We start from the raw sequence: 19,857 nt of genomic DNA, 5'->3' as shown, positions 1-19,857 counted from the left end.
CCCAGTAACTGTCAGTGTTACAAACGATGCACTTTATTTCAGTCAGGACAAATAGGGTAATTAGGGAACCGTTTTGTGAGCAAATTTGTCTTAAATTTCACCTTTTCTTTCGGGGGTCAAGTCTTGATTTACTTATTAGTTACTTGTATGGGTTTCATAATAATATCTTAATCTTAATATCTTTCTTAATATTATCTTGTCTATTAGGTGATGCAAAGTCCATATCGCAAAGTCAAAGTGCTCAGTAATAAAGTACATTTAAAGTACGATTCTTCAGTAAAGTCTGAGGATCTGTACTTGAGTTGAATTTGTCTTGAGAACTTTTTACTTTACTTTCTTTATTTGATCAGGGACAATGCACAAACCACATTAGTCTGAGACAGAAGAGATGTCGTGTGCCAGGTTATAGCAAAAATGCTCATTTCCACCCGCAGTCCCTGGACAGGTTGATGTTATACTTACAAAAGTTCATAAAATATACACAGAATAATACACTTTTACTGCACTGTATTTGAAACATTCTACTCCTCTACAAAGGCTCTCAAGTATAAAGTACATGGACAATGGGGTTTTGTTCTTTTTAAAAGCCTAACAATGCACATGCCAGCACGGTGGCTGGCGCTGTGCAAATGTACTGTCAATGAGAAAGAAGTCGCAATTTTTATGTTTTAGAAGCTGCAACGTTATTTTTCCCGAAGCTTACATATATAAACTGATTTCTATTATCTACTTTGAATACATTAGTATCTTCTATAGTACCTTCAGTACCTTCACTTGAATTTGACAAAGAAACTATTGGTATGATATTTGACCAGCAGTATCTGTTCTTTTACTCAAGTAATAAAATGTAATATTTTGACCACCTCTGATCACAAAAAGCAAGAATATCACAAAGGTCGTCCATCTGACTGAGACTGCTAACTCAACCTAAAACCAAAAATCACACAGTGACTTCAAACTCTGGAAAAGTACCATTTTAGCCATAGTTTTTCACGATTGTGATTCATTTTAGCCTTGTTTATGTTCAGATTTAGTCTTTTTGATTGATGAAAGTTGATGAAAAAAATTATCATTTAACATTTTTGTTTGAATTTTATGAAACGTACTGGGTTAACATGGTGTAGTAAAATATCGCAGTACTCAAGACATTTATCAAATATTAATTTTTGTTGTCATATTGTGCAGCCTTTTTTTTGCCTGATGCCCCTTTTGACACAACAGCCGCTACTTATTGGGGTTTGGGACTGGCACAAAGCAAAGACCAGCGCAATTTGTGTGTGTTTCAGATTCCATCCAGTGCAAACAAAGGCAATCTTGGCTTTGCTTTCTGTACATATATGATCACTCTGGAAAAGCATGCTTGAATTTCAAAGGCCGAGACCTTATTAAAATCACATTGAATTGCTATAATTTGATGAATAGTGGTGAATAAATGCAGCTGCGGTGGGATTGTTTCATTGTTGCATTTTATTACCCGCACATCCTTTCACACAAAGCGTTTTTTTGGGGGAGTCTCTTGGGCTTTTCCACTCCCACCAGAGCAATTAACCCCAAGTTCAACTCTCCCAAGCTGCACCTCCAGTCCATTCCACAGCGTAACCCGGATCATTACAGCGTCGCCACATCACCATAATATACTTTGATAATGTTCATTTGAAACAGAAATGGGCTTTTGATGTCCCCCCCCCCCCCCAAGTATTGTTTTAACCAGGTACAACGTGTCTGCAGTGTTTGCTTAGGAAAAAGATATGCCGCGATTGGTACGGGTCACCCCTCTGAAGTTTATTATGACGGTACGCCCTGCATTCTCCCCGATGAAATACAACCAGCAGGCTACTCTGACCTCATTACCGACCAGGGAAGTGTTGTGAGTTCCTCCAAGGCCTTTAAACAGGGTTACCACTACGCACGCACTCCTATTGTCCTCCCTATCAGCGGCATCGGAGGGGGTTGTGAGACTCCCTGATAAGCATCCGTATAAGCCGCTGCCAACCTCTGTTCTCCAGGCCTCATTCACTGGCAATGGGAACTTTGTGCGATCAAGTCACCTCATAATTAGATTTCATATATTTTCACTATGTATATTTGAAATGGCAAAGCTGTGTGGGAGAGGTTGACATAGCGAGGCTGAGTAAATATAACAGCGCGGTGTCTAAGAGGCTGCAAATCCTCCTCAAAACAATTACCGTGGGCAATTACGTCAGTGCGAAGAGTCTTGGAAAGTTTGGGAGTTTATTATTCATTAAAGCAAGATCATATTTTACTGTATTTCTTCTTGAAGTGCTATTTTTTTTAGAAATCGCTTTCCCTTTTAACCCTTTTAACCCCCACCTTAACTGAGCACATTTTCTCCAATTCGGCAACAAGCATGAAAACACAGCAATAAAGTGATAAAAAGTTATGAAAACGGGACAAAAGAGCATCGAAAAAGCGTCAAAAATACGACAAAAAAGTGATGGCGTGGCAACAATGCAAGGAAAAATCCAGCTGAAGAAAGTGAAGGTCCCGTTAGTGCCATCTCAGTCTCCTGACCTCAATATCATTGAACCACTGTGGGGAGAGCTCAAACCTGCAGCTCATGCAAAACAGCCCAGGAACTTACAGGAACTAAGCCTCCAGTTCCTGTAAGTTCCTGGGCTGTCTTGCCATCAGAAAAAATAAAGAACCTCATCCACAACTACCACAAAAGACTCCAACTCCAACTCCAACTGGGGTATGTAAACTTTTGACCAGGGTCATTTTGGTACTTTCTTTTTTCATTTTTATTTAAAAGAGCAAACTCAGTTGTTTCACCATAAATGGCTTCACATGACTACTAAAAAAAACTATTTGTAATATCTTTATGTTCTTTGAAAAATAGTCAAAAAAATCACAAATTCTGCTAAGGTTATTAAAGTTTTGAGCAAACTGTGCATTTCATTTATTTGACATTTATTAACTTTGAAACTTTGAGATTTTTTAAGGAAACTCTTGGCCTCTTGCGGTCTTTCGGTCTTTCGGCACCCAGAGAGAGCCTGTGCATTGACACAGAAGCAGTTTACAGGCAGAATCTAACAGTGCATGCAAATGAACTGTCTCATTTATTCAATGATAGTGGCCAAATGTCACTAAACATGAGCATTGTAGATAGGTTTTGCGACATAAATAATCATGACCATTTCTCAAAGCCACAATCCGTCATGTAACAATGGCTCTGAGCGATAAACATTTCCCCAGACTGAGATTTGAGCCGTTTATTCTTCCATATTGCAGACATCAAGATATTTTTTTGTCTGCGCCATTCTTCTCACAGTCTCGATTGTGAATAAACACGATGAATGGATAAGGAGATGCAAAAATCCGAGGGCGGCTGCTAAAAGGCTGCGCACACGTCAGCGAGAGCGAGGTGAGAGGTGGCGGGGGTGGCTGAGGCTGAGGAAAACAAGTGGTCCGACTCTGCAAGAATTCACAAAGAAGTAAAAGCAATCAACAAAATAATGACTTAAACTACTACAAGGAATACTGATGATTTTTATACAATGCCTTCAACCAGGATCATGCCTTTCTACATGCACTGCAAACATTGTTGGAAGAGTTATTCCTAATGATTTTGTTTCCATTGTAGCCTCGCTGTGGGGGGTCTGACGTGGTCGGACGTGGGCTATTTTTGTGCAAATGTCCATTCACCTCAATTCACTTTGGACCAAAACATCTCCAGCATCAGCCGCCGACCTCCCTAATAGAGTAACCCCCGTGCGGTCCTCCTCTTCCTCAGCACCCTGTCCTCTCTCATCTTTCATCCCATCTCTTGCTCGTGTCCAATTACGCACTCGGATGAAAAGGCTGTGCAAAGAAAAAAAAAAAAAAAGGCCAAGTATTCTATTGAGGACCCTGCGATAATGCGGGAGGCCAGAGCAAATGGAAAAGCGATATAAAAGCGAGAGATTGGCACGTCGATTGTCCATTGTCCGGCCTTTCCGAGCCACTTCTCACCACCGATATTGTGAATGCAGGTAATGAGGTGATACGCTGTGCCTCTCCGGGATATGTTTGTGCAGGTGTCGTGTCAGGAACCGGCAAAGTATCACATTCCGGGCTTCGACACCCCGTCACTTATACAAAACGAAAGATTGAAAATGAAAGGAGGGATTTATGTGCAACACTGTGCAGAGGAAAAGCGGACTTGGGCTATAGCAGTTGTTTTGTCTTGCAATTGTTAAGATTTTAGACCAGGGTCATGTGCAATGGCGCGTATTAGCGAGTTTAACGCCAACCTAACTGTAGAATATGGAGGATTTCTCTTGTCGCGATGCCAAGCTTACTTTCCCAACCTTCTAATCTGTCAGTGCTTGATTCTCAGGTGCTGACCATGACCGGTTGTGGCTGCCACACTCCATTGACTTTGTCCATCATCTGTGCATGCCGCAGTAACTCAAACTAAAAGCAAGTTCTTGTTTTCCCAACGCTGCTATTGGTTTCTCCTCACCCCTTCCCCCATTCCGTATTCATGCCTGCACGGGCACATAGAAACCATGTCTAACAATATGAGACAGGTCAACGGGATCACGCCAAGAGAAGCTATAGGAATAGTTGAAGAAAAGCTCCGCTCGGGGGGACAGACAGTGTCCAGTACGGATTAGTGCATGACAGAATCTCTCCACGGGATCCATAAAGAGGTGTCTATGACCGCCTCGAGCTGCACCTACCTCCAAACCAGTAATCCTATCCATGCGCCGTGGATGGTGCGTCTTACAAAATGCCACTGACATCCAGTTCATAGATAAGGTGGCTTACTTTCACCCCTATTGTCTTGTCACGCTACATGAAAAATGGACCGTGAGGGCTTTTTTTCCCTTTCTTGCTGGAATGTGCCGGTGTTGTGGAGAAGCCTGCAGTTTCACCATACGTCACCCATTGCCCAGCAAGTGCGTGAGGACAAGCTCAAGTCTTGACGGTGGTTTTGGAAAACTAAACAAGCCACTGAAACCGAGACAAACATGGCATTACAGTTCAGACTTTTTGGGGATGAGCACTAAGGGAAACCCAAACACCACCGGTTTTATTGGATGTAAACACAACTCCACAGCAGTCAAACAAGCTGATGAGATAAATAAAGCGCATAAACACAAAAGATGAGTCATTTTAATGAGTGGCCACACAAGCTTTTGACCACGGATCCATTCATCAGAAGCACAAAGTTCGAGGGGAAATGACTCTGAGACATGAAGTGTGTGCCACAGGTGGTTCCCATTCATTGTACAGGTCTGTGACTGTGCACACTCATATATGCACTGCATGGGAATTACAGTCAGGATGTGGCATATGGAGCTGAGCTGAGTGTGGCTGGAGCGGGGTGGACTGGGGCACTGTACTGTACTCATTTATCTAGTCCGGACCACTGAAGTTTATCCCCAAGAGGGTCAGCGCCTGATCCGGCCTGTGGAGCGAAAACCAAAAGGGACAAAAATGAGATACTGTGTTGTGTTGTGTGCCTTTTGCTGTGGTACAGATTTCAGACAGCAATGACCATTAATCCCATGGAGCGTTCATGTCCAGGTTTCACAAAACAATATAGAACAATTTAGCAAAGGGGATTTCTGGAAAAAAGAAAGAGAGCGTAGAAAGTATCTGAAGCGCCTTTATATTTATATTTCTATCTATATACTTGACATGGGTCCCTCAGCCTTCTCTCATTAACCAATTGTACTTGTTTGCAGTAAGAATGGAAGCTTATAGCAATGGTCTTGGCAGGTACACTCACCGAGGCACTGTGTTCTTGCTTTTTTATTCCTTTTGAAATTTTGTTTTGTAGTTTCCAACAAAATGATACGTTTTTTGAGAACTCTGAAGATTTTGTATGACAATTTGAGACATGAAAGACAAAGAAGAGACGAATGATGTCAACGGCTGAAGAAAGTGAGGGACGGGATGTACTGCCTTGAAGCATGTGTTTCTTCCATCAGACGTCTCTGTTGGAGATAGTATAGACCTGGTTCTAATTACTAAGGCTCCGTGGACTCCCATAATGGCCGTGTGCAGCGTTAACCCTGTCACCGTGACGCCCGTAACCGCAAAAACCCCACTCTCTGCCTCCACTCCACCGCTGCTTGTAAATAAGAAACAGCCTCTTCATGTCAGGGCGGCCTATCGATGCCAGGCACACCATAGATCACAGCCAAGGCCTCGTGTCCACTCATTCATCCAAACACAGCAGTAGACCTTTCCGTGCAAGACTTTCTGTGTAGCAAACTGCAGGCCTCTCTGGGTTTTATCACTGCCAGAGTGACGGAGGTGTCTGACAGAGGCCTGGACTGAACTTGGTTGCTTTCGTAGACCACGTCATTTGTTTTAAGTTATTTCTGTGCTTGTAAATAGCTGTGTTTGGCCGTAGTACTGTATGTTTTTCATAAATTTTGAAAACATCAACACACATCTTCAATTAACTCATTAATCTAAAGAAAAGAAATACAAATTAAGTTCTTGACCTGACCACGACCCTTGTTTCTAGCAGCCTTCAGCTTTCTAGCCTTCGTTATTGTCTTCAGGATCTAAGACTGGGCGACATGCATATCTGCAAATGAGAAGTAGGCCATTGGTAACTAAAAATATCGGGATGTGACATGCAGTATAAAGGATGCTGTAGGTGCGGAAATGTACTATTAATGATTCGAATAAATTGCAAAAATAGATCGTCAAACAATACTGAAAGAAGCAGGTCTGACATGTTCTAACATCTAAAGCGTTATATAATCACAGCTAATTGGATACAAATGATAAATACAACTAATTCTAATTTACATTGCACTATGATACAGTATTTTCTTAAACGCCCACCTACACCTGCTGTGCGACGTGCTATTTGCCCAATCGGTCAAGCACAAACTCATAACAAGCCAACGATGTGTGAAAATGTAATTGTGGAAAGTTTCACACTGGAGAGAGGATAAGGCCCAACAAAAGAAGGATGGAGTGGAGGATGAAGAGAGCAGCTCATGAAAGACACATCCTGCAGCACTTCATAAGGAGGAAGTGTTTGTTGTTATTTTCTTAGGCCTGTTTTCTGCCTTCAGGACCGCACGGTGCTGTTTGCGGTCGGTTCCTCTGCAGCTGCGCTAATCTGAGCTTTTTATCGAGTTTAAACCAGCTGTTTAAGAGAGGGCTCTGAGAAATTTGAAACGGCTATAAAAATCCTTTAATAACAATGGCTCCAAATAAAGGACGGAACAAAAGCAATGCTAATGTTGGCTGAACTCAACAGCTTTATCAAGGCTTTTGTAAAAGCTTTTGTCCGGTAAAGTTTGATTATTGTCAAATATCCCTCTCAGTATGATCCACTTTACCGGCTCCATCAGGTGCACAGATCTGTTGTTAGCTGTGCACTGTAATGCTCTGGCTGTCAGAAGTAAATCAATCAAGCTAAAACCTTCAAGTAGTACTGTTCTTGTGCTTTTACGTTCACGTCAAGACTAAGATGGCGAGGCTTTTTGTTTCGTTACAAAATGCTGAGAAATGGTGGTGATAGACTTTCTGATGTAATTATACAACTTCATTAGCATTTATTTAGAAACCACGTGTAATCGCAAAAGAGACGATGACCCGTACTACTGCTTAATCGTAGCTTCCAACAGCGGAGACTCGAAATGAAAGAGAAAGTAATGAGGTGCGGGTGTGGATCTGCAGCGGCTCCAGTCTGCAGGTTTAAGTTTTGGAATTATGCATATCCAGATCTCAAAGCGTATTGACTGGAGTGGGTTGCATAAGTATCGGCCCCCTTTAACTTTTTGATGTTTCGCCACGCTATGGACCATAAACATAAATATATTAAATTGAAATGTTATGTGAATGACGCACCCCGCCGGCCCCCCTTTCTTTTTAGTGCAACCAATTGCCTTCAGAAATTGCATGAAGATTTCTGAATGGTCACATGTTGACCTAATGACTAACTATAGTCTACCTGTGTGTAATTTAATGTGAGTTCAAATACAGCTGCTCTGTGATGGTCTCAGGGGTATGTTAAGAGACTATTGGGGAGCAAACAGCATCATGAAGTCCAAGAACACACCAGACAGGTCAGGGATAAAGTTATTGTGAATTATAAAGCTGGGTTAGTATAAACAGATTTCCAAAGCTTTGAACATCTCTTAAAAAATTTGAAATGGTAGGTTGGCATCACTGCAAACCTACCAACGGCCTCCTCAACTTATTGACCGACCAAAGACAGCACTGACCAGAGCTGTTACCAAGTAGCCTATGATGACTCTGGATGAACTGCGGAGAGATACAGCTCAGATGAGTTCTAAAATATGTGTCAGATCTTTGTGAGTGAAACAACTTAAATTACATTTGCCGTTCCTAACCCTAATCATAACCCTTACCCTATCCCTCTTATTAGGGGGGACGACAAGTAACATGTTAAACACTGACGCGGCAGTCCAAGGCACCTGAACATGAAAACTTCTCAGTTATGGTTCTTTTTTAAGTGCCAATCCATATATTGAATACACACAGTAAGAGAACTTAAGCCCTCTAATCAGTCTGCAGTAAGTAGGTCTATCAACATTGCAGCTTATTAAAAATAAATAAGTAGATAAAAAACATCACAAGATTACTTTACACCGTGATGAGAAATCACATGGCAATTTTATCGTGGCACGAGATCTCGGCTCATCCCTACTTTCATGTCAAATTCATGACATACTGACACGATTTAGTATGTGAAGAGAGTGAGTGAGTGCAAGTCAGCTGCTCTTCGAGGTGAAAGTGCTTGACTTGTAAAGGTCCGAAGCACGACTGACTTGTTAAAAGTCTGTTATTCTTTAACTGGTCATAACCAATGCATTTCGACCTTTCTCAGTTCTTCATCAGGGCAGACAGAGTTATTTCCAATGTGTTTCCTCATAATTTTGCTCAGAGTAGAGTTTAGTCCCATGCAGTGGTTTTTCACAGGCGACAGTGATGGGTGAGTTTGGGGGGTGCTCACATGTCAGCGTGAATTCCTTGCTTCTATAATGACAGCGAGCTTACAATGGACATACTGTGATAGTGGGGGAGCGGTGCCATTTGGAAGTTCACTCAAACCATGCAAAGGTAAATGCTGGTAGTTACTCATTACAAGTGCTTTTCCTGCTGCCAATCTTGATAGAAATTATGCCTGACTCCTCCGGCACATATGGGCCCGCTCACGCCACCACCACACACGCGCAGTTTGACAAGCTGACGGCTAATGGATTGACTTTTAATGTGGCTCATGAAGGCACCGAGGGATAAGTGGGGTAAATAATTTGACATGTTCCTCAGCTGTGACGCCGTGCCATCATTCTTCCCTGCTTCTTTTCGGTTGGGGTCCCTGGGCTGTAATGGTTGGCCTGTTGTTAACCTGCTGACATCTGGAGCAAACACAGGGATCCATTTATGGACCAGTCAAAACAGTCCAAACAGTCGGGTCAAACTATGCACCACGGCGTGAGTGAGGTTTGAGACGGCAATTCTCTATTAAGTGGGTGAAAACTGTGCCACAGTCACTTAGGTAGTGTTACAGTGCTGTTGCGAAGAGCGAGGCTGCTATATTTGATAATTGAAGTAGATGCACTTAGTAAGCTGGTTTCAGTTTCTTTAATAGTTGTCAACATCTCAGATGGAGGGCAGGGGTCAGTTTAGAGTTGACGAAAGAGCTTGCTGTAAAAATGTTGGAATATGTGCATGAGCCTGTTAGGGACTATCTATCTCTCTATCTCTCTATCTCTCTATCTCTCTATCTCTCTATCTCTCTATCTATCTATCTATCTATCTATCTATCTATCTATCTATCTATCTATCTATCCATCTGTCTATCTATCTATCTATCTATCTATCTATCTATCTATCTATCTATCTATCTATCTATCTGTCTATCTATCTATCTATCTATCTATCTGTCTATCTATCTATCTATCTTCGGCAGGAGGCAGTGCTGGCGCCGTGCCACACAGTGATGGAGCTGGTCAGGATGCTCTCTATAGTCCCTCTGTAGAAGTTGTACATAGTGGCGGCTGGGATTCTGGCTCTTCTTAACTTGCGGAGAAAGTAGAGACTTTTCTTGACCAGTGATGTAGTGTGCATGGTCCAGGAGAGGTTCTCTGTGATGTGCACACCCAGGAACTTAGTGCTGGTTACCCTGTCCACTGCAGCACCGTTGATTGTTAGAGGAGCATGCTGGACTCTTCGAAAGTCCACAACAATCTCTTTTGTCTTCTCCACATTTAGAGAGAGATTGTTCTGTGTGCACCACATGGCCAGACTGCTCACCTCACTCCTGAAGTTTGACTCGTCTCTGTTGCTGATGAGACCCACCACTGTTGTGTCGTCTGCAAACTTGATGAAGAGGTTTGAGTCGTACTTTGGAGTACAGTCATGGGTCAGCAGAGTGAACAGGAGGGGGCTCAGCACACAGCCTTGGGGAGCCCCCGTGTTCAGTGTGATGGTTCTGGAGGACTTGCCCCCATCAGAAAGTCCAGCAGTCAGTTGCACAGCAATGTGTTGATCCCCGGGTGGAGCAGCTTGTGTAAAGTCTAAAAACAGCATTCTAACGTAGGAGTCCTTTGTTTCAAGGTGAGTGAGGGCTGTTTGAAGTGCAGTGGAGATGGCATCTTCAGTTGAGCGATTGGGCCAATAAGCAAACTGGTATCTGCAGTATCTATCTATTTATTATGTCAAATTACCACAATCTACAGTCAGTAACTGTGGAAGTTGAAAATCAAACCAAGAGAGTCAACAGTAACCAGTCTAAAGCCAAATTTATTGACAACAGTAATCAGAAATTCAAGCAAACAGGCAGTCAGCAAGGCATTGTAATGTACACTCATCCTCTCTTCTTCGACAAAGTCCACAGATCGTTTTTTTAGGATATCTCGCGTGTACAATGAACATGCAGTACATGGTGTCTTGATTTTTGATGCCACTGGCGAGATACAGTAGTCTGTGCCTGGCACATATTCTAATCATATGCAGTAAGAAAGGTACAAAACGTTATACATCTGTGTCATCTTATTCTAATATCAGTTCATGAAGCATGGTCTAATTCTCTTCAGATTACAAGAAAACATAGCTACAATATTTTATTATATTTTATTCACAGCTCCACTATAAATGTCCCCTGTGTGTTATTCTGTTTGTGTTTCTATTTTCTAACCCCATGTATTTTAACTTTAAGAACTGCAGAATGGTTTTCCGGCGCCTCTGTTCCGTCGAGGGCAAATGCGTACCCACTTCCTCACATTGATGCAGTTAAAATGGTCTTCAATGGTCGGGCTGGGAAAGGCCAGACGGACAATGGGAGCGCAGGATGGACAGCGAATTAGAAACCACAGCAGTGGAGACATACATGTATAAACAGACTGTGCCCTGGAGCGCCCATGGCTAAAAGCAAACAGTTAAAAGGTCAGTTATACGGCTAAAGGAGAAAATAGTCGGCCTAATTAGTGCACACATACTTGGGATTTTTGATACCTATGTGGGAATAGCTCGCAACATACCATGAGGAAATCATGTCGTGATTAGTTGTCATTAGTTTTCAGTGTTTTTGCTGTGTAATCCACACCTTATTTTCAATGTCCACTTTAGCAGTCGCTACATTTATTTGGATAGATTTTGAGTGGCTTATGAAAATCACAATATATTGGCAATATCGTTTCTCAATGACTTTTCACATCTAGGTACGGAGACTGTGCCTCAGTTTTTAGAGCACTGACCTCAGTAGTTTGAATCTGGACTCTTACTAGTGCTAACTTTACCTGTCCTTGTGAGAAAGTCACTGCACTCACTTTGCCGGTGTGCAAGTAGTGTGTGAGTGATTGGTAGTGGTTGAGATGGTGCGGGCAGATGTGGCTATAATAGTAGCCAAGTGTGGAAGGTGAATGAGTACTGACAACACTTAAGTCTAGCACAAAAGTTTAGTGCTTCTCAGGCTTGTAATGCGCAATACAAATGTAAGTGGCAGCTTATTGTATGGAGAGGTAGTGTTTTTGGAGCAATTGTCCTTAGTTTGAGCATTTGCAATAGGGGGATCTGATTTTACATTTTCCATAAAATAGTAAAGTATATGCAGTTGTGTGGTCTGTCTTGGGGTGAGTTTGTTTTTTCAACCATTCAAGCATATTGCTTTTGACTGAGTGAAGGGAAAAGCAGACAGGTGACTTTGAAGTTGGACTTTACTCAAACACTCTGACCTTGTGAAACCTCAGCTGCAGAATATGCCCAGCCCTCAGCTCCTCATGCCACTGCTAAAGTCTGAACATCAGAGTATAATCCATTTCCTTAAGTGACCCCCCCCTCACCATCTCATTTCCTCCATACCCAAACAAAAGCTGCTTCTCTGGGAAAAGTGCACTACTTCAGTCACTAAACCTTTAGAGGCCAAAAGGATAGTCATTGGTTTACCAAGCACAACCATTGGGCAAAATGGGGAGAAGCTTGACCAAGATTGATAGTCTCTGAAATGGACTGGAAAGAATGAGACCAAGTTGATCGTTGAGTAAAATCCCAGGATTTAGAAGCTTCAAATGTGGCTGATCATGCATTGAGGCCAAAATGAAGCCCTTCTGATGCAGTGAGCTTAAAGCAAACTTGCACAAGTACACCAGTCGGAAACTCAAGGCAAGGACTAACATGGTCTTATCCGTTTGTTACGTCAATGGAGCCAGAAATGTACAATCTGAGGATATGTCTGATTCTGAACACCCACATGTGTAAATGAGGTGCAAGTCCAGAGTGTTAAAAGAAAATCCATGTACAATTGCGATAATTTATTAAAAATTCTGCATTAATACATTCACACTCCAGCCTTCATCTGGTTGTTAGGCGGCAGTGGTTTCCCACAATGGGTGCCTGCTGTCGGACCAAACTCTTTAGCACATTTCTCCACAGATTCAGGCTTGAGCTGGAAGCTCTTCTCACAGTCGAAGCAGTCCATGGGGGCATAGAAGAGGGGCTTCTCATCCAGCAGACCCTGCAGTCGGGTGTTCCAGGCCGCCAGCATAGCACTACGACTCTCTGGAGGGGCATCCGCTGGGGCCCAGAAAATCTGAGGCGCCAACACCTGGAAGCCACAGTAGTGCAGGATCCCGTTCTAGAAAATAAAAGTCAAAATGAATTCTGAAGTGCGGAGTTTAGTCAGTGGTCAGACAGACTTTACAACCTGTAAAGGCCACAGTGTAACATTCATGTCTCCATTGATGCCGGTCGGACTGAACATTGTCTCTTGTGACCCTGTTGTGAAGGACAGAACCGCTTTTGTTTTCTGGAAGTAGAAAACACAAGTTAGCTTGACATCTTGTCTACAATGGTAGGTTTTAATATTTTGCACATTATAGGCACTGCCCCAAACTCAGTTGTTACTGAAAGGTCTAAAATGTCACACATTTTAGTTTAATCTGTTGAAAAAGTTAGTTGTATCCTAGCGTCATGCTTTATGAACCATCAGTGTTCTGTTCAGTTTATTTAGCCCAATGTTTTGTTTTTATAGATTTAGTACAACCCATTTGCATTTAAAATGGTAAGGTTTATCCAGTCATCTTTCCTCTCGTGGAGTGTTTACCTTGAAGATCCCATTGCTGTAGCGCTTCTCCTTTGTGTAGGCAAACCCCAGGGTGAGCACCCGGTCAAACCAGCCTTTCAGGATGGCAGGGACAGTGAACCAGTACATGGGAAACTGAAATGCAGAAATTTATCAGTCCAAATAGGTGGTGCTTAAACTTGTCTCCATGAATTACCTGAAATATGACAAGATCTGCTCCTTGGAGTTTGCGCTGTTCTTCTGTGATATCTGCACTCAGCCTGCCTTCATCCCATGCCAGTTTGGTCTCCTCTGCATATCGGAAGTGCTCAGGATTCTTCACCTTACCTGCAAACGTGACATGCATTTTTCACACAAGTCCAAGAAATCTACTTCCTAAGCCTGTGGGAGAGTCTCAACGCACCAGTGATGTCTTCAGCTGTAGCAGTCGCTTTGAACTTCATGGCATACAAGTCGGATACTTTCACAGAACAGTCTTTGGACTTCAAAACCTCCACAGCAGCTTCTTTGGCAGCTGCGCTGAATGAGCCAGCGCTCTGGTGGGCATACACGATCAGCACTTTCTTCTCTGCAAGTCAAAAACACAAATGTTAAAGAGATCAAACAGGACAGTAAAGGCATAACGTAATATCGACATCATCCAAACATAAGCTCACCCATTTCAAAGACAGCAGCAGCAACAACTCCAAGAAGCAGCTAATTCTGAGCCAAACTTCCATTGTTCTTATACTGCCGTCCAATTGGCTCAGGCCCACTCACACAGGTGCTGTCAATCACACAAGTCAATCAGTTTGCACAAAAGAGGACCTCTGCTGACTGGAGGGCTCATATCTGGAAGACATTTCTCCATCTTGAATGACATTCAGCTTTAAAGCCAATATTGTACATGTATATGTGTTATATTCAGGAGGCCAGCTGCATGCTGTTATGTATTTTAATCACAGGATAAACTCACAATAGTCTTCCTTCTTCCAGCTGCTTTCCCTGCCTGGGAAAAGACAGTGTCACTGCCCACATGCAGTAGAAAACTGGTTTGGATTCATTTATTTACATTTGGGTTACATTTATGCATTGTAGCTACATTTAATTTAAAGTTCATCTTACAATAATGTGAGGAATCAATTCACAAAGAGTTTTTTTTTATTAAAAGAGACAAGTGTGTGGTTTTACAATGTGCGCGGTTCTTTGCCTGCATTACCCTAGTGTGCCATTGCACCATGTCTCCAAACCACATGAAGAAGATGTGGCGGAGCGCTACTCTCCCTCTTTTCCTGCTTCTCCAGCTCTGTTTTCCCTTTGTGTTACACTGTACTTTCCACCAGTAAGAAACCATTGTCTGCGGTTGGGCCCACTCACGAACACTGCCCTGTAAAAGAAAAGGGAGAGAACAGCAGTGCAAATCAAAGACAAACATGAGCTGATCTTGGCTGGTACATATCTGAGACCAAAATCAATTGGGACGTCCGGCAGCCTCTGTGAAGAGAGGGCTAATGCAGAACAGCTGTATATTAGTGTGCATAAAAAGCACTCATTTGTGGCATTCAGTTTCAGAAAAGAGGAATGAATAATAATGTATTGAAGCGTAAGATCTGCATAGGAGTTGTGTGTCTTTGTGGTTAAGTGTTTTATTTCTTGTGGCTTTCCTGTTGTTCACACCCTGACCACGCTTCAGTGTATTTTTTATTGTGCTCTCTCTGGCCTAAGGCTGCACTCTCCTCGCTGCTAAAACAGGATCGTGTGTTTTTCTTGAAGGCACTGCTCTGATATATGGGTAACACGACACTCTGCTCTTGTGTTATGGCGTGTTTTGACACGAAATCCAAAACCACAGCCAATCACCTCACAGACACCTTATTAGAAGGCTTATAGAGGCTGACTGTTGTGGAGGGAGGGCCAACGGCGCCATCTCGTGGTTGGTTGTAGAAACTGCAGGTATATGGCTGCAGAGTTAACAGCCAAGTGTGTGATTTAAATGATCAATAATACTGCAAGTTGTTTTAGTTGCTGTTGTTCAGATGCATTATAGTGTCGCTACTGCAGAACTACAAACTTGAGAAACATTTGTTCAGCTGGAGTTTCCTTTGTGTTGATGGGGACAATGGCAATACTTGCACCCAAAAGGAAGAGCACATGAAAAGTGAAACTAAAAAAACATTACAACAGTGAAGCAAATAACCAATGTAATGTTAAAATATATGTAATGTCTAAATAAACAGTCAGCTGCAGATGGAAAACGTGCCCACAGCCTGAGACCCTGTCACACGGCAAGGAAAAACCTCCAAACCCAGTGGGAGAAAGGACAAACAGGCAAAAACAGTGTCACTGGTGCTGAATTTATGTTCATTTATTTGTGAAAGCAGTGCCAAAGTGTGTAGGTTTTTTGGAGAAAACTGACCAACTGTGTCACAGATGGTGAGCTGAAAACTGGCTAATCTCTTGGCAGCTGAGTATCCACACTGAAGCCTTTAATAGATCAGTCAAAATCTTCACCGGTGCTGTGACCAGGAGCATGATAATATCTCCTCTTCATGCACTCTATGCCGAGTGGCTGCCATCGGGGCGGAGAGTGTGTGGGCTGTAGTATTCAGAGGAGGATGTCAACTTTATTCCTACAGCCATTGAGCTCCTGAACTCTGACCCCATCCTCCCCCTGTACTGTAACATCACAGCATCTAAAGTTTGGTATTTGTGTGTATGTGCCTATTTTGTTTGACCAAGTTTTGACAGTTGAGTAAAATCCCAGGATTTAGAAGCTTCGAATGTGGGTAATGCATTAAAGGCAAAAATAAATTAGAATTTTGAAAAGAAAGCAGGTGACCAAATATTTGGACAAACATAACTGAGCATTTTTTATTATTATTGTACATACCTTCCCTTCATCATGTTTTTTTTTTCTTTTCTTTCTTTCTTTCTTTCTTGAATGGCCAAATGTGTGAAATATAAATATTCTCTGATGGGAAACGGCTTTTCCAATGTCTAACCAGAAACTTCAAACAAAATATTCAGCAATGTTAAAAATATAACAGATCACATGTAAAATATAGTGTGTGCAGATGTCAGGTCTGTGGCCTTTGACAGATGGTGTCCAGACTGAGAGGCAGAATGAAACCCTGCATGGAGACTAGTAGAACAGGGGAGATAATGATTCACATATCCAAGAAAGAATAATGTGAGCACTTCAGAGTGTTCCTTGTAAAGAGCTTAAATCAGGTGCTTAAAATGTTATTAGTCCATGTTTCAATAACAGAGTGTCTTTTATACTTTTCTATTGCTTCACTCCTGGCTACAGTAAGCTTTCACTTACTCCAGTTCATTTAAATTCGCTCCAATGATTCACATATATCTTACATTTAAATAACAATTGTAAATATTGATTTGCCCAAATTTAATCGTGATCAAACCCCTACAGAACCTGAAGTGACTTTTCCAACTTGAAAAAAAGAAATCGTAACAAAAAAACAAACATGTTAAATCTGCTTCTTGTATCAAATCGTCCTTTTATGGTTTGGTCACTGAGGGATTTAAAGGAGAATAATAAAATTAGACATACCAATGCCTTCTGCAACTCCTCTGAGGTCATTTTTGACAGTGTTTACCATGTATCGTATAGCTCGGTGTAGGAGCCTAAATTCTATTTTTGTTTTGTCAATAGTTTCAATACTTTTTGGTTCTGATTGGTTTATGCCACAAACAGTGTTTGGTCATTTTTTGGTGATTTCTCAGGTTTTTTGGCGAATGGTTATTCTGGCCAAATTTACATTTCTTAAATTTTTTTGGTTAAGTAATAATAATCAATAATCATAATTTTGGTATTCGGTATTTTGTTTTTGTCATTTTGTTTGGTAATGGCTCACTATATTATGACGCTGCTCACTGTGGGGCATCATGAGCCAAACAGTTTCTTGACCTCTCCTGCCCCTTATTGGTAATCTCGTCTGTTTTGTCATGTCTCATTTACTCACTAAAGGGTAACTGCACCTTTGGTCTCGTTGGATTGTATTATTGACATCGGATTACTGTTTTGGACATGCTAAGGGTGCAGTGAGTCATGCTGGCTTCATCCACTTTAGAAACTACTGCTCGGTTACCAATTATTACACCGGTAGGTCAATGTAAAGCCATCATGATGCCAGACCAACTTTACCCTAAACAAGTCAACCATTAGTCTTTGTTCAATGTGCAGTGCACTCCAAAGCTATGGTGAATGGCAGAAGTCTTTAACCTGTTACCTGATGTCCCCCCGATCAAGGGCTAGGGTTAGTTAACCCTAATCAGGATATAGAACGGCAAATGTAACAAATTGTGCTTCACTCACGCAGATCTCACACATTTTTAAAAACTAGGTCTTGGCTTTCAATTTAGGTATCACACTGGCATATAGGCTGTAAGATCTGTCAATATGCTTTAAGATTTGGATGTAAATCATTAACCCTAAGGTGGCAGTTTAGTTAAGGAACCACTCAATTCATGTTTTATCACATGGAACAGTGCAGCAATATGATTCACAGTAAAATATTGTAGGCCAACTCCATTTTACTTTTTAATAAAAAACAGACTGGTGCTCAATGCTTTGCGCGCAGACTGGAGGTGTTGCACTCAGCTGTGCAGGCGGGCCTCACAGAAGGCAGGACGAGACTTTCTCAATGGATTGGCTGAAGGGAATCATACAAGGAAGACATCTAAAAAGTGACAGTATGATTGAGAAACAACCTTCAAAAGGAAAGCATGGACTTGGATTTAAGTGCACCATTTGGAAACTCAAGGCAAGGACGACCATGGTCATATCAGTCAATTGAGCCAGAAATGTACAATCTAAGGATATGTCTGATTCTGAAGACCCACATGTGTAAATGAGGTGCAAGTCCAGAATGAAGAAAATCCATGTATAATGGTGATAATTTATTAAAAATTCAGCATTAATACATTCACACTCCAGCCTTCATCTGGTTGTTAGGCGGCAGTGGTTTCCCACAATGGGTGCCTGCTGTCGGACCAAACTCTTTAGCACATTTCTCTACAGATTCAGGCTTGAGCTGGAAGCTCTTCTCACAGTCGAAGCAGTCCATGGGGGCATAGAAGAGGGGCTTCTCATCCAGCAGACCCTGCAGTCGGGTGTTCCAGGCCGCCAGCATAGCACTGCGACTCTCTGGAGGGGCATCCGCTGGGGCCCAGAAAATCTGAGGCGCCAACACCTGGAAGCCACAGTAGTGCAGGATCCCGTTCTAGAAAATAAAAGTCAAAATGAATTCTGAAGTGCGGAGTTTAGTCAGTGGTCAGACAGACTTTACAACCTGTAAAGGCCACAGTGTAACATTCATGTCTCCATTGATGCCGGTCGGACTGAACATGGTCTCTTGTGACCCTGTTGTGAAGGACAGAACCGCTTTTGTTTTCTGGAAGTAGAACACAAAAGTTAGCTTGACATCTTGTCTACAATGGTAGGTTTTAATATTTTGCACATTATAGGCACTGCCCCAAACTCAGTTGTTACTGAAAGGTCTAAAATGTCACACATTTAAGTTTAATCTGTTGAAAAAGTTAGTTGTATCCTAGCATCATGCTTTATGAACCATCAGTGTTCTGTTCAGTTTATTTAGCCCAATGTTTTGTTTTTATAGATTTAGTACAACCCATTTGCATTTAAAATGGTAAGGTTTATCCAGTCATCTTTCCTCTCGTGGAGTGTTTACCTTGAAGATCCCATTGCTGTAGCGCTTCTCCTTTGTGTAGGCAAACCCCAGGGTGAGCACCCGGTCAAACCAGCCTTTCAGGATGGCAGGGACAGTGAACCAGTACATGGGAAACTGAAATGCAGAAGTTTATCAGTCCAAATAGGTGGTGCTTAAACTTGTCTCCGTGCATTACCTGAAATATGACAAGATCTGCTCCTTGGAGTTTGCGCTGTTCTTCTGTGATATCTGCACTCAGCCTGCCTTCATCCCATGCCAGTTTGGTCTCCTCTGCATATCGGAAGTGCTCAGGATTCTTCACCTTACCTGCAAACGTGACATGCATTTTTCACACAAGTCCAAGAAATCTACTTCCTAAGCCTGTGGGAGAGTCTCAACGCACCAGTGATGTCTTCAGCTGTAGCAGTCGCTTTGAACTTCATGGCATACAAGTCGGATACTTTCACAGAACAGTCTTTGGACTTCAAAACCTCCACAGCAGCTTCTTTGGCAGCTGCGCTGAATGAGCCAGCGCTCTGGTGGGCATACACGATCAGCACTTTCTTCTCTGCAAGTCAAAAACACAAATGTTAAAGAGATCAAACAGGACAGTAAAGGCATAACGTAATATCGACATCATCCAAACATAAGCTCACCCAT

The 19,857-nt window shown here is 42.2% G+C and overlaps 2 protein-coding genes across 2 annotated transcripts; both read right to left on the bottom strand.

The window, feature by feature from the left end:
* Positions 1-12,784: 12,784 nt before the first annotated feature.
* On the bottom strand, positions 12,785-13,986 carry LOC306967686 (NAD(P)H dehydrogenase [quinone] 1-like; the record flags this gene model as incomplete). The annotated part of the gene is made up of 5 exons (XM_079562792.1): positions 13,932-13,986; positions 13,725-13,855; positions 13,550-13,663; positions 13,151-13,252; positions 12,785-13,081 (listed from the first exon to the last, which is right to left on the bottom strand). The coding sequence occupies exons 1-5, from the start codon at positions 13,969-13,971 to the stop codon at positions 12,785-12,787; spliced, it is 684 nt and encodes a 227-aa protein (XP_079418918.1). The 5' UTR covers positions 13,972-13,986.
* A 4,451-nt stretch (positions 13,987-18,437) lies between these two features.
* On the bottom strand, positions 18,438-19,857 carry LOC306967561 (ribosyldihydronicotinamide dehydrogenase [quinone]-like; the record flags this gene model as incomplete). Its single annotated transcript, XM_079562643.1, has 6 exons — positions 18,438-18,750; positions 18,820-18,921; positions 19,219-19,332; positions 19,394-19,524; positions 19,601-19,765; positions 19,854-19,857. The coding sequence occupies 6 exons, from the start codon at positions 19,855-19,857 to the stop codon at positions 18,454-18,456; spliced, it is 813 nt and encodes a 270-aa protein (XP_079418769.1). The 3' UTR covers positions 18,438-18,453.

Source organism: Gobius niger (assembly GCF_951799975.1).
Source record: "Gobius niger genome assembly, chromosome: 9".
In the NCBI taxonomy this organism is placed as follows: domain Eukaryota; kingdom Metazoa; phylum Chordata; class Actinopteri; order Gobiiformes; family Gobiidae; genus Gobius; species Gobius niger.
This window is presented reverse-complemented; position numbering and strand designations above follow the sequence as displayed.